A 15,077-nucleotide genomic window follows, 5' to 3' on the forward strand; every position below is an offset into this window, starting at 1 on the left:
CCATCACCTCTGTGTCTTTTCCTTTGTTTTAACCCTCACTCTGGGCTCAGAGCCTTCTTCCTTCCCCTCCACACCCTCCACATCCCTGCCTGGTCTTCTCATCTGACTGACTGTACAGTGACTAAGTGTTATAACCTGGTTACTCACTGCCATTCAAAACAAACTACAATGCTTTTTCAGAAAATACATGCAACCATTTCAGTTTGTGTTCTTGTTGCAACCAGTAGCTTTCTCCCTCCCTTTCTCCCCCGCAGGCTCTGATGAAGCTTCCCTCCCACATTTCCCAAAGTGAGGAGGTCCTTAAGTTCTTTGAGACCAAGTTAGAGGACCTCAACCCTCCCACAGAGTGAGTAACTATCACCGCATACTTTACAAATCATAAGCTATCACAGAGCATTAGCATCATCTGTGTTATATGAACTGTTAGATACCAAACAAACCTTGTGGAAGCTACAGCCGCAGACTGTGTGTGTGTGGTTCAGCAGCTGGGACAGATGCCTCTCACCCGCACTGACCCATCTTGATCCGGAGGCTTTGCTGTGTCTCAGGGTTGATTGATGGATGCTGGTTGGGAGGCACTGTGTTTTATTAATAATGATTTCTGGGAGGTGACACCTGATCCCAAAACGAATGCGTAAGGATCAGTTGAGTCATGAGAGTGCGGCTGAGTTCAAGTCTCAGAGCAGATAAAACGCTCAGGCTAGTCATTTGTCATACTCAGTTCAAAGTCGGAGTGGGAGTAATTACAGACCGGCTGCTACAGTACTTTTTGTTCAAATTCAATTCTTTCAGTCGGATCTGTGTGCAATCAAAGTATGTCTGTGATCATATTTCTTCCCACAATGATATGAATGTAAAATCAGGTGTTGCTTGTACACTTCCCAGCACGCTCAAAGAGAAGAATGTGGTAGAGTAACCTCTTGAGGGGGTCTTTCCACTCCGGCCAGGCCCACCACCTCTAACCCCTGCTGCCCTTACATGTTAATCCCACTTCAAAGTGAAATCCTCCTCCAGTCACAGAGACGGTCGAGTGCAGCTTAAACTGAGATGTTGAGATTGTCTAAAAGCCATGCCACCCAAGTGCTGAGTTCACTTGGGTGGCGGTTCATTTGAGAATGACTTGGTATGGTGAAGAAGCGTGTCAGAAAAAGGAAAAATGACTGTTTACAACCATAAAGTTGTACTCCAGCTTAATTGGAGAGCTATTTTATTACATTTTGTGTAAAGTAAGCATTGATATTTTGAGAAGTATTTTGTTTTTCTGCTCAGGTGATGACGGCAAAGCCACAGGTACTGATACACTGTGAGCACAGGCAGTAAAAAGCCTTTCATCCAATCACTCAAATGTGTATCTATTACACTGATTAATTATGAGCCCAGTCATACTGGTGACACTTTCTCCACCATGAAATATGATTCACATCCATTTTACTGGTATTTCTGCCAGTTGTCAGCCACCCTAGGCATGAGCAGTGAGGCCATGTCCTCATCTGCTACTGCCATCTAACGGTGAACAGATGTCACCGCACAGTAAAGAAGAAAAGAAATGGCTCTGACGTTGCTCCATCACAAGAGGGAGCCATGCAATAGGCTGAAAGTATCACATTACACTGCAGCGAGGCTGAGGTTTGGTTTATGTTTGAGCTGATTTGTAGACAGGCATACACAAAGCAAATAGTAATTGGCATTTTTAATGGCTTGACTGGCCTTTTTAGATTTGTATTGATACATGATAATGAATAGATTAATGTTAAATAGCGTGTAGCTTTGTGAACTTTACAGGAATGATACTGTATAATAAATGGTCCTGCTTTTACCTATGCGGAAAGTTCTCAGTTAGACAGCAGTGAAATGAGCTGAAAAATAAATATCTTCTCTTGTGATGCCTCAAGTATAGTAGCATCAATATCAAAACGTGATCACTAAATATTTCTCAGACACCTCATTGCCTTAAGTCAGCAAATGAGATTGCACAAATATACAATGCTTAAATAATTGGTTTTGACTCTATTTGGCCTGAGAACCTTTGGACCAAAGTGACACTTCCTTCAAATTCAAGTAATGACTTCCTCTTTTAAAGTAGTTTCAGGGGCCTAAAGGCTGAACACTGTTGAATATTTCACAAGAAAGAGGAACTTTTGAGAAACTTGGAGAGAAATTAAGACAAATAGTCATTATAATAGAAACATGTTTTTCATAATCTTACATCGTTGGGTTCGTATCGGCACCTCAAATAACTGATTATGATAGAGCACATGCAGTGAATATTGAATTCTAGAGTTTAGATTTCCTTTATGATAATGAATGCCACTGGCTGGATATAAAATTAAAACGCAAGGTTTTGGTGATCAATCATTCTCTCAACACTGCAGCGTTAGTTTGACCATTATGCAGATTTGAATGGCGACTTTGTGTTGTTGCAACAAGCTGCAGTCAGGTGCTTTTTAAGGTGATCGTGCTTATGATTTTGACATCAGGTAGTTTTAAGGCGTTTTGCTGAGATAAATTGTACCATCAGTGCCAGCCCGTGTTTCTGCTTGTTCACTGAAAGATGTCTTTTAGTGCCCTATCTGCAATGTGACATTGCTTTGTTTCATATTTTTTAGAATAGTAATAAGTATGTTACACTTTATTAATCCCCAAGGGGAAATTTGTCCTCTGCATTTGATCCATCCTAACTATTTAGGAGCAGTGTGCAGCCACAGCGCAGCGCCTGGAGACAATCTGCAGTTCTGAGGCCAGCAACCTGGTCAAGGGCAATGGTGCAATTATGAATAATTCAATAATGTGTCTCCACATCAACATTTTACAAATCTTTTACAAACCAGCTCATGTTTATTTATTCATCTGTTTGTATTTTGCTGACATGTTGATTGGCCTCTGCCCATGTATTCCAGCTCTTAGTTGTATTGGCACGTAAACTTCTTGTTCCTCTGAAGGTTGGTCGGCTTGTGCGGTCGTAGTCTAATAGACTTGAGCTCTACATTTTGACTTGCGAGTCTGAGCATATGGAACCCAGCGGGGAGTGCACTGATGCAGCATACAAAAAAAAAAAAAGAAAGATTAAGACCTTCTCCTGAGGAAACTGCAAGTATCAGTACTTCCTGGACTGTACTCGCTGAGCATACATCCAGTCAAGTCAGGTTCAAGGCCACTGGGCTTGATCATCTGAATGTTCCAAGTCAGATTCACTAAAGTCCCTGAAGTGCACAAACTCAACGCCCCTAAAATTGCCATATAAGGGTACCTGCTCTGCTGTTTGTGGGCAAGTTTCATTTACATAAACGTCATCAAAAACAAGATTTTAATGTAGAAAAGTCTCAAATCATGGAGGAAATCAGCAAACAAACTTAACAGTGTTAGCAGTGTTGTTCAAGGACAAGAAGCAATTAGAAAACATTAATAACACAGCTGTCAACGACGTGTCATTTGAGAAACACTGCGCTGTGACAGAAAAAAGAGAGAATGGCTTCAAATGAAGGTAGATAATAGAAAATGTCTTTCTAAAGCAAAGCAGCCCATGACTGATATAAGAGGCAGTCAAGGGGATATTAGAGAGGATAACATTATAGCCTACACAAGGCGATGCTACACTGTCGGGTGCTACAGAGGATGATACGAGACAGAGACCTGCATAAGAGCCTGACGCAGCTGCTGGAGGGAGAGAATTTTCCAAACAACTGCTGGGCTGAATAAGTTGCTGTGTGGAAGTATGCCAATAACAATGATCAAATCTTAAAAACCTCTCAGTAAATTGGCAAGCCAGGAGGATGATGATGGTTGGTGAACAGAATATTAATTTGGCATGATGTTTGTCTCGGTTAGTCAATATCTCTATCATATTTAGAATCCAGAATGATTCACCTTGAGACGTTATGATTTCAGGTGACATTTTTCTCACTGTAGAGAACTGCAGACTATCTGTACAAGTAGTTCTTGCATGAGGCCCATTGAGTCCAGTATGGTCACTGATGCTGGGTCTTCACACCACCCCGATGAATGTCTGCACTGTGCCAGGCAGCATCTCCTGGCACACCACTGCTGTGGATAAAAGGATATAAATGCTCTATAAATGCTGAGGTAGTTTGTCAACAATGCTTTTATATGCCTTTATATCACATAACTGGATGCCTTGTTAACTGCTCCACACTCTGTAGACTTGTCGAGAACAAGAAGAATGGGAGTCAGTCATGTGAAGATTGTGAGAACTGTGAAGATTGTGATGTTGACGTCAAGGATCCACGGCAGCATAGCGTCTGTGGCTTAAGATACCGTAGAAAAAGAAAGGGAATAACTGCCATGCTGAATGATTTTGGAGATAAAAACTTCATCTAAATTCAGTCAAGGGGTCAAAGGGGTTCCTGTACTCACAGCAGCATGAAGTAGAAGAATTATGTTTTCTTGTCTTTTATCATCTTCACATGACGGAAGGCGGAGGACATCTGATCATGCATGAGTCTTCAGAATTAAATCAATTGATTATTTAAAACAGTAACAGCCAGTATTCAAAGCTGTGTACTGTAACTCTTTGACACAGTAACTGTTGTCGTAAAGACTATTTGCAATTCTGAGCAAAGCCGCTCGTGTCAAGATGAAAACAAAACATTTCACTTCTGTAGCCTCTATTCAAAACATATGATCATACTGCTGGTACAAAACCTGTGGTCAAAACACATTCCTCCAGATGTGCATGCATTATGGTACAGCTACTGTGGACTCCTTCCATATGCATGTAAACAGATACACACATGACTCTGGAAGACATTGCACTGACTGACTTTAATCTCCTGGAGATTTACTGCAGCTTTAATTACAGCTGCTCGTATCTAACCCCCTAACCTTAACCGAAAACCAGAAATGGACCGATTTACCTTACGGGACCCTGTTTTTGTCCCCAAATGGGAGTTGAGTCCCCGAGACTGGGAATGTGTAAACACAACACGATTAATACAAGTACATAATCATGCATTTGTATATGAGAGACAATAAAGTTGTTTTAAAGTCTTTTCTTTACAGCCTAAAGCTTAATTTTACATCACCGTTTCACCACAAGGGAAGTTATTAGTGGTCGATTCATGGTCAAACTAACATTCTTTTCCCCTGACATCATTGTGTAATCATGACCAAGCTTTGCTGGAGATATTGGCCCGTGTGCATGAGTTTACCGTGCTTTTGTGAGGATTTGAATAAGTGTCATTACCTTTCTTCAGGATATACACACAAAAATCCCTACTGTACCTTTTCTGTGCACAAACCAGCTCTATCATTATGATTTCCTGTTTAATGACGCTGACCCATTGACCCCCGAGCTGGAGGTTACTCCTGCAGAGGTTAACGTTAGGTCAGGTGGGAGTGTCTGTGTAATGTATACATGCAGTGGGGCGGGCACTTCAGTCCTCTGGCTTGGCTGAGAAATGTGAGCAAAGGACTAATGTCTCACACATTCCATTTCTAATAGGCCCACCTACAAAGAGTGAGCTGCGAACAGATGGTTATTCTCAACTCAAGCTTAGGATGGACTCTCATGGGCTTGGATTTTTAATGATGTGTTCAGCCCATGCAGTCTATGTGTATGTCCATATACCGCATGTGCATCTCCTGGCATGGGCGTGCACGGAATGAAACCAGAACTTTATGAATTGTAAAGGCTTCCTCCCAACTTTTGTGACTCTCTATTGTTAACTAATGGTTTAAGTGTACACGGGCTCAAAATCTTAAGCATTTAATAGTGTTTGGACATATTTTCGCCCCCCTTACCTTCCCCTCATCTATTAGATTTTACTGGTGATAGGAGGAAAGCGCACAGAGCCAGAGTTGTGTGCTCAGTCTCCTCCTGGGAAGCATATTATTCCAGCTCTGTGCTATGGGTCACGAGCTAGCAGGGCAGGTCAAGCATCTACTTTATCCCCATCATTTCTCCCCATCCCTCCATAGTGCTTCTCTCAGTTTCATCTCCACCCTACCAGACTTTCACCAAATAAACACAGGATGCTTCATAAAACGCTTCAGAAATGCGTAACATGTATTACAATTGATTTGTATCACACGATGTCTTGATGTCAACAGTATCTGAAGCTGTTACCATAAACATACTGTGATCTATCCCAGAGTTTATGCTACATTACAGAAAGAAATAGTGCCACTCAAGCTGCTTGCTTTTCCATCCTGAAAAGAATTGGTGAACTAGTCACACTGTATATGATGTGTGAGTTGTTTTGATTTTAAAACCCTCTCCAGTGATACTTTGCACATCATCTTCTTAGACTATGCTTATTTTTAATAGACTGCAACCATATTTATGTTGGCTCAGCATAAATGTTAAGCATTACTGTGTTTGCTGCACATCATGTCATATAGAAAGTTGTGAAATTCGCTTCAACAGTATGAGCATTGCTAGAAGATCCAATATAAACATTGTTTTTACTGTCACAATCCAATTTAATAGTGTATTCACAGTTGCATTTGTTGTTTTACTTCAAAATGAAGTAAGTATATCATGAATGTTTTTAATGAAGCCGAACTGAGCTGTAAGCTGTTACATGTGTGATTGGAAATGTCTCATAACTCGTATTTGTTCATGCATCTGGAAACAGAGAAGCCTTGTGCCAAAAATGACTTTATCTGAATTAACAGAGGAATACAGCTATTGGTAAAAAAAAAAAAAATGTTTTGATTAAGCAAGAAGTGTGGCTTAGCTTGAACTAGGGTGCTTGCCAGACACTTTGCAGCTTTCAATGCCATTTTACATTTTTTATCCTTCTCTAAAAGCAAATCCTAAATGTGACAGAGCGTCTTTGTACTACTGCAGAAAATATTCTACTTCAGAAACTGAATAAGAGTTGAAGTTGTACTTTTCTTGTTGATCGGAATCAATGAAACAGAGAGAGCTGATGAACAGACTGTAACCTTGTAACCAAATGTTGGACAAGGATTATCCAAACATGCACTCATATCCATAACCGGCCATGGCTGCAGTCCTGCTGCTGGCCTCTCCAGAGAGCCAGGTGTCTGCTCCCATCTGCGTCAAACCTCGGCTTCTCCTCAGTGGGCTCTCTCTGCACCTCAGCCAGCTCCTCCTAAAATGTACAACATGCTACAAGCTACACATGTACAGTACATGCAGATACAGGTCTGGAATTTTGTTCTGTTTAGAAATGTTTACACATTTCTGCTGTATAATCTCATCAAACTGGATGAATTATGTCAGGCATCATTGTTTATGTACCTGCATTTCAGTAAATGAAGCATGAGCATTCAAATTGAACTGACAGCACTTTAATGAATCAATTTGAATCTATTTATCCCGTGCTCATCGTGCAAATGTTTGTTTTCTCTAATTCTAAATGACTAATTTTTGTCAAACTGAAATAATAGCATCATATTTTCCCCGGCTGAACAGATCCAACAGCAGTGACAGGTTTTCAATTATGCAAATGATCTGCTCCAGTCTAAATAAAAAGAAACCAAACCAAAGAAGGAGCACACACAGACATGTACAGTAAATGTGCACACAGTCAGTGGCAAATTACTGCTCTGTGGCTCTGATGAGCGTGAAAGCACAGAGTGGGTTCATTGACACTAATGCTCATCCTTTCAGTGTTGTGCTTCAGTCCATGCTTTGGAACAGAAAGACACTCTCACATCTAAACATGAATGGGACTAATCAAGGGGATATGATACTGTTGTGAAGTAAATAAATGCTGTTCTGTTAAACAGAGGCAGCTGCATCGCGCTCAGATACACCATATCTACCATTTGAACAGATAACATTCAGTGGACGCATTAGAGGATATTGGCAAGAATATCTGCTGATTTGTTTTGTTACTGTCCTTGACACACTTACACACCCGTACAGTATGCTGTATCCCACCCTGTCTCCCTCCCTCTGGTAGTGGGTCAAGTTCAGCGTGCATTCTCAACGAGGGTTTGGCTGGTGCTTGTGTGCCAACTGCACTTGGATGGTCCCAGGCTGGAGATTCAGCAGTAACCAGTCACTGCATTGATCAAGCTGTATTAATGCACTGACCTGTCTCACACACACACACTCACACTGACCATGCTTCTCTGGTGTTGCTTCCTTTGCAGAGACTGTGGAGGCTCCGGCAAACGCAAATCAGGTAAGGATCCAAACTGCTTACTTGAGTGATAGTGTGTGTTTGAGGCCTCTTTTTACGTACAAATAGTAACAGTTTTCATCATTTGTTTTTGAGTATATGTATTTGCACAAAACTACTTCAGCTGTGAAGGGGAACTCTGCTGTTTTTACACATCAAAGTCTGTTTCCGGCTCTTGGGGAGTACTGTGAAAATTTCGAATCTTCCGTGGCTCCAGAGAAAGCTGCATGAAATCTGATAAACTGCCTGAAGTCACAGCAACTATTTTGACAATCAGTTAATGGTTTCAGTTATTTTTCAAGCAACAATGCCAAATATTCTGCGGGTTGAGCTTCTGAAATGAGAAGATTTAGTACTTTGTCACATTTCTTTATTTATTTTAGCCTGTTGCTTAGACATCAGCAAGAGTTCAGAGAAATTGTGAATGGCATTCATACTTTTTAAAGATAATTGCTTGTTGCAGCCCTTGCTTAGAATAAAAAGATATCTCTGGTTCTGCTGCGTCAACTTTGATCACCTCTTTAACATCCCATAATGAGTATGACACTGTTATAGGAGGAGAATTGTTGAGAGGTCTGAGACACTCAAGAGGGTAGCCAAGTAAAAATCCTTTAATGTCTCAACATTAAATCATAATAAGAGCAAAAACATGCATATAAGTTTCAGCCATTAAAGCCTTTATCAGGGCAAGTGGAAAATGGTTGCCAGGTGCACATGGTCACAGGAATAGTATCAAATTATTTTCTTGTTTGGGGTTGCCAGTTCTACTCTCATATTCATGTTCGTCAGTCTTGCTTCCAGTCAGTTTATTCAGTTTGCTTTCTTCTATCAATATAAAAACATAAAAGCAACCACATGGACAGTCAGGAAGAGCACATGTTCTTCAAACACATCCTGACCCAACGCTTCTGCAGTGTGTTGAAATTCTCAAGAAAGCAGTGTTAGGTGAAAGAGACCACCTGTTTGTACCTCTATGTTATGTATTTGCTTTGCCAGGCTTGTTTATGTGTGTGTGTGTGTGTGTGTGTGTGTGTGTGTGTGTGTGTGTGTGAGAGAGAGAGAGAGAGAGAGAGAGAGAGAGAGAGAGAGAGAGAGAGAGAGAGAGAGAGAGAGAGAGAGAGAGAGTGCAGTGAAGACAGAAAGACTGAATGACTCAGCTGAGCATGGGGATACGAGCGTAGGAGGCTGCAGGAAAAGTATGAGAGGGGTTTAGTGAACAGCTGTGCAAGTGTTGTATATTTGTGTGTGCATGCAGTCTCAGAATACCCACATGCATTACTAAATTACACATTAGTCCTGCAATCAGATACAAAGTTGCTGTGGCCATCCTTCCTGCAAGCTGCCACAGTTAGGTATGACATAGCTGGGCAATGAAAGTCTCAGTAAGTGACCTGTAAGTTAATTTTCTGTGGGCGATCCACTCTGAGAAAAAGCTGTGCCGGAGTTGCCACCAAACGAAATAAGACCCCAACCTAATTTCATTATGTGTTCCATGGTATTGAGGCTTTACGTAACAGGGGATTCCAGCTACATAGCGAAATGGAAAAATTGTCTTATTTCAGCTGTGTGTCTGTGTGTGTGTGTGTGTGTGTGTGTGTGTGTGTGTGTGTGTGTGTGTGTGTGAAGTAGCCTACATTCAGTCTGTGCAAGATATTAGATTGGTTTCCAGTTATATTCATATTGGCTGCCTGGAAAGTTCGTCATATAGTCATTTCAGCTGTTTGGTTTGGTTTGATATTAAATCTGTTAGCACCTACGTAGTAACATGTACATTATAAATCATTCGATGGGATCAAGTCTACCAATGCAAACAATAATAGCACACTTTATGTCTGGTGCTCATGATGACTTACTTTTCACCATCAACATGGAGTACATACTGTTCAAGCCCTCTGCAAACCTTCACCATAGTCCCCTTGCTGGACATTAGTGGTTAACACAGCTGAAAGATTGATTTTTCTCTTTTAAAGCCGGACAGCAGATAAAGTGCAGTGAGGCTGTGGTGAATTTGTGCTGTAGCTGCAGCCTATGGTTTCCATAATTACATGGTGCAGGTCTCCCATAAGAGTTTACTGAGCCCCTGCCCTAAACAGGAGAATGTAGCCCTTTACCACAAAACTGCTCGTGGTTAGAGGTTCGACTAAGCTCTGTTTACCTACACACTCATAGATAATCGCTCATTCTTGGTCCCATTGTCTATGTTTACATGCACAAAATATCCCTGATTTTGCCCTTATTCTAAAAAAGACAGTCTTCCCTCTAAGCAGTTTGCAGGGCTAATGAAAATGAATATTCCACCAATGTTCCAATCAACATGCAGCTGTGCAGACGCTTAATGAACACAGCCTCTCTCCATTCAACCGCCTTCTTGAAAAGGTCATCGTTGTGATATTTTTACATGTCCAAAAACCTGTTGATATCCAAGTACTTCAGAAAGTTTAAAGTAGGTGTGTACCTCCTTCAGACCAGAAATGCCTCTACTCCAGCCCTGCAAACTGTTGGCTAGACAACACACAGAGCTGACTGTAAACAGGCGAGAGGCCATGTGTTGCAAACTGCGGTAAAAACCCCAGTTTAGACGCATAGTCAGGATGTGCTGCATACATGCGTAATGAATGCTCCTAAAACCCAAATAACATCGGCATATCCCACATGTCTTAATTGGAAAATGCTACAATCAGAATAAGATCTAATTTTGGATACCCAAACGGAACATGACCCTTATAAAATTCAGAGTATTGTATATTAGATAGTGGAGTATTTATTTGCATTTAAATGTAGTCATTGCCATCGTTGTCTTCATCATTTTTATCACCGTCGTGATTGTTTTTCCTTGTTGTTTAGGTGATGGAGACCAGAGGACAGAAAGTGATTTAAAAGGGAATTGCGTTATATACTCTGGGATTTCCTCTCATATGTTTTCAGTAAGATTCTGGCCCATATCTCATTTATTGTCTTCAAACTGTGACTTCCACTTCAAGAGCTCCACAGTATGAGATCGAAGTCTCCATCAGTGACGGAGCATCATAGAAGTCACCGCTATCTACATAAGGTCTAACATATAATAGACTTGTCAGAATTGACTGCTGATATCGGGCATGAGCATAAATCACTGTCAGATAAATGGGGCTGCTATCATAACCAAGCCCGAAAGGAAGCACCCTTTGGCTATGGTGATGAAATACATAATATTTTATCAACATGAGGCCAAAAAAAAGACAAGGATAACTGTTTCATAAGGAAAACTAAACAACCTGAGTATTCAAATGAAGTCAGATGTTCAGATAATCTGCTGTTTACTTTCTAGGATGTTGAGCTTCAGCAGATTCAGATCATCTTTAAAGCATTAGTGATAATTTGTATGAAAAAAGAAAGTGAGATGAGCAGAAGACAGTTAGAGATTGAGGAGAGAGGAAAAGAAATGGAGCGCTCAGGGGTGTAGTGCATGTGAAAAGCAGCTGGAGAGGAGAGGAGGTTTACGTGGCAAGTGGAAACCATTTCAGTGTTGCGCACGGACTGAGGGAGTGTGTTTATGTGTGCAGACTTGCTGTCTTTATTTGAGCTGCGGGTCTCCGGGGGCTTAGAGGGTGTGTATGTGTGCTCGAGGTTGTGTCTGTGTGGGTGTTTACATGCTGTATGTGGGTATGCATGTGTGTGTGTGTGCACGCTTGTCGAGTGGAAAAGGGGTTAATCTGTTCTGTTAGATGGGGGGTGGGTCAAGAGGGCTGTGTGTTTGTTTGTATTTGCAGATGGATAAGATTTTAAACTGGCATAGGAAATCGTTAAGGCAAATGAGAAGTTCCAAATTAACAGGCATACACTGTTTCAGCAGCTTCTTTCTCAACGAAACCCCCGACTCACACAATGAGTCTCACAGTAGCAGAAAGATCCATTTCGTGGTTAAACCGGGTTTTGCCAGACATTTTGCCTTTTTTTCTACGAGATGGTGTTAAAAGTCGTAGATGTGGCCATTCATTTCATGGAAATGTTTGTTTTTTCCCAAGTTACTACTTAACTCTGGCAGAGTCAAAGCTCCACTCCCTCCAGCATAGAGCAGATCTAATACAGGTCGCTCAGTCCCTGATAAGTGACCATTTGTCACCGCGGGCTCTTTTTGCTTTGAATACCATGTTTAAGCCAGAAAATAAGATGAGAATGAATGAGATCAGAAAAATATATTCATCTGATCTATAGTTTTGTATAGAGGGTCAGTTGTTGGGACACCTTACATTATGGCATTCTTTGATATAGTTGCAGTTTCTTCATATTCTAGTTGTCAAGCATTAAGAGGGGTGTCAGAGTTTTTATTGGAAAACCTGATGAAGTGGAGGATTAAAGCTCTTTTTATTTAATTAGCAGTTTCCCTCTGATTCCGGACTTTTCCGAAACCCTCTGAATTAGCAACATCCGGTGCAATGACGCTGCTACTAAAGTTACCTCTAGTAGTAGTAGTGGTGCAATGTTTGTACAAGCGGGTCCCATTTTTGTTATTGTCATGTGCATGCATACACGCAAGTTCCGTGACACTCAGTCCTGCAGTGGTTTAATGCATGACAGTTGGAGGCGGCAACCTTTTCAGTGATGTTGCAATGTGCCAGCAAAGGCAAAAAAGAAGACGAAGAAATATGATTGTAAACAATCGGTTTCAAAATCTTGCAAATCTCAGCCATGCCTCAAAATGTTTCTGGTACTTTTAACTTCCATGACATTTGCGCTCTTATCTAGCCCTAAAATACAGAGACAATCACCAGATCAAGTGAAGATGATGAAGATATTCAGCAGTTTTAACAGCCTTGTGAAGGCTATCGTACTGTAAGATGATTTTAGGGAAAGTTTCTGTACTATTTGTTTGTGGTCTGCCCTGTCTCCCTTAGGGCCACATACTGATTCAATGACATGAGTACATCTGTACTACATTGAACAGCAGTCCTGTGTCTTTCTAATCCAACTGCACATCTGCTGCTGATGAGCCAAACAAAGGCATTGCACTTTGCCAAATTTTACTCCTCTCAACCCAGATCTGCTCTCGTAAAGTTACCCCAGGGTTCAAAGTATGGCACTAAGACATAAAGGCCAATGCCAGCCATGCTATCAACCAAAATGACTGATCCCTGAAAATCTCTCACGAAGAAAAATTCCTTGGTATAAATGGGTAGACTAGACTCCCTGGTTTCCTCCTCTTGGTGGTGAATTATTGCAAAGTTCCCAACTGTCATCATCTTTGGATGGAGCTGATGATGGGTGAGTGGGGGTGGAGGTGGAGGTTGGATGGAGTTAGGACTTCTGGGAGTGCAAGGGTGGGAGCAGGAAGCACATGTATAAATCTGACTGAGGAGAGATATAAACACAGAGAGTGGCTAATAGGGCTATCTCATGGAAGCCAAGAAGGAAATACTTTCCTTTTCAAAGCTCATAAATACTTGAGGTATACGCTTTGCGTACACATGCTCCACGAGACACATATAAGCTCACACGCATGCTCACACACTCTGTAACGGTTCCCGACCTTTTTTCGTCAGACGTATCCCCACAGCCCCGTCAGATGAACTTGTGCACTCCTTCATGGACACCACCCATCATTTTCCAAATCTGGTCATTTGAATTTAATGAATTTAATTTCAATTACTAATGATATAGAAGTATTTATTTTTACAATGTGTATATCACTTTGGCTAAGTTTGCTTTTCATACAATTAACCTTCATCCATTTTAGCTATATTTTTAACCATTTACCCATTAGCCTGGTTTTAGCTAACTTTTTCAACCATTTATCCATTGCTTTAAGCTATTTCGACCTTCTGCACTTGCTTGCTGTGCTGGCTTGTCATGCCCTTTTTTTTAAAGATGGTTCTGTAGGTGGATGTATGTATACCGTGTTTGCTTTTAATGAAATCGTAATTTCTGTTTTGTCAAATCAGTGCAGCTACTCACAGTCTTTCCGCATACCCCCTGGCATGTGCAGAAGCAATCACTGCTCAACAACTTTCGTATACCATGTTAAACCGGCTTTTTTCAGGCGGTGACTGATTGAAGTACTGTAATTTTACTGCGCTGCTGCATTTCATCAAAACCTTATTTTGTACACAGTAATTTCTAAGTCTCATTTTATTCTCTGGTGTCTCTGTACATAGTCCATTTGAAAATAAAGCTATCCCGTCCAGCACTGTTTCACCCCGTTTTTCTCACACATGTTCTCCTTGTTCTGGCTCTGTCTTCCTGCTGTTGCAAAACATTTCATTTCCTGAATGAGACTGAAATATTAGCCTTTGTTTTTCAGGCCTATTGACTTTGCTGACAAAGTCTTTACTCACTCACCTCAGGTCTCAGATTTACTGTTCACTCACAGCAGTAGTTAATCGTGTGTTTTATAAACCGCCATTTACATCATTTGACGTAGAATTTGGTTTTATGAGGTCATGCGTTTTATGTCCATCTGTCTTGAAAATATATTGTTAACAAATGTGTTTTTTCTTTTTTCTTTTTTTTGTTGTTTAGACAATGTCCGCAATAACATATTTATTTGGAATTCGGTTCCCGACAAGTCATAATTCTATTTCAAGGCCAGATTCATTATTAAATAAGCAAAGGTACAGAATAAATTCACAGGTTTGCTGTTTTGTTGTGGTCTGATTAGAAGGAAAATGGTGGATCGTGATAGTTATAGCAGTAGCAATAGTTGCAGCAAAACATGTTGCAGTCAGTCTTCTTATGTCGTTGTTGAGGCTACATCATTAGTGACCAGTGCTCGTTGATCTGCGAGTTAAAACAAACCACCCAACCACACATTTCCAAGAATAGTGTCAAAATAAATATCACTGCTTGCTGTAACTAAAGTAATTGCTGTCATATTATACTTTGAAGAACAAGAAGGCAGTACCCAGAATTTAAATAATATGTTCTTTCCAGTGTTTCTGCACCCAACTTTGTGGTTTGACAAAACATCTTGCACAAATAACGTGAGGC

The 15,077-nt window shown here is 40.9% G+C and overlaps 1 protein-coding gene across 2 annotated transcripts in view; it reads left to right on the forward strand.

Moving 5' to 3' along the window:
- Nucleotides 1-15,077, forward strand: part of LOC143328447 (SH3 and PX domain-containing protein 2A-like) — a 55,888-nt gene that overhangs the window by 16,824 nt on the left and 23,987 nt on the right. For both annotated transcript variants that reach the window (XM_076743591.1, XM_076743592.1), the window contains exons 5-6: nucleotides 255-346; nucleotides 8,086-8,117. In XM_076743591.1, coding sequence (XP_076599706.1) covers nucleotides 255-346; nucleotides 8,086-8,117 — 124 coding nt within the window. The remainder of the gene's footprint in view (nucleotides 1-254; nucleotides 347-8,085; nucleotides 8,118-15,077) is intronic.

This window comes from Chaetodon auriga, chromosome 11 (assembly GCF_051107435.1).
Source record: "Chaetodon auriga isolate fChaAug3 chromosome 11, fChaAug3.hap1, whole genome shotgun sequence".
Classification (NCBI taxonomy): domain Eukaryota; kingdom Metazoa; phylum Chordata; class Actinopteri; order Chaetodontiformes; family Chaetodontidae; genus Chaetodon; species Chaetodon auriga.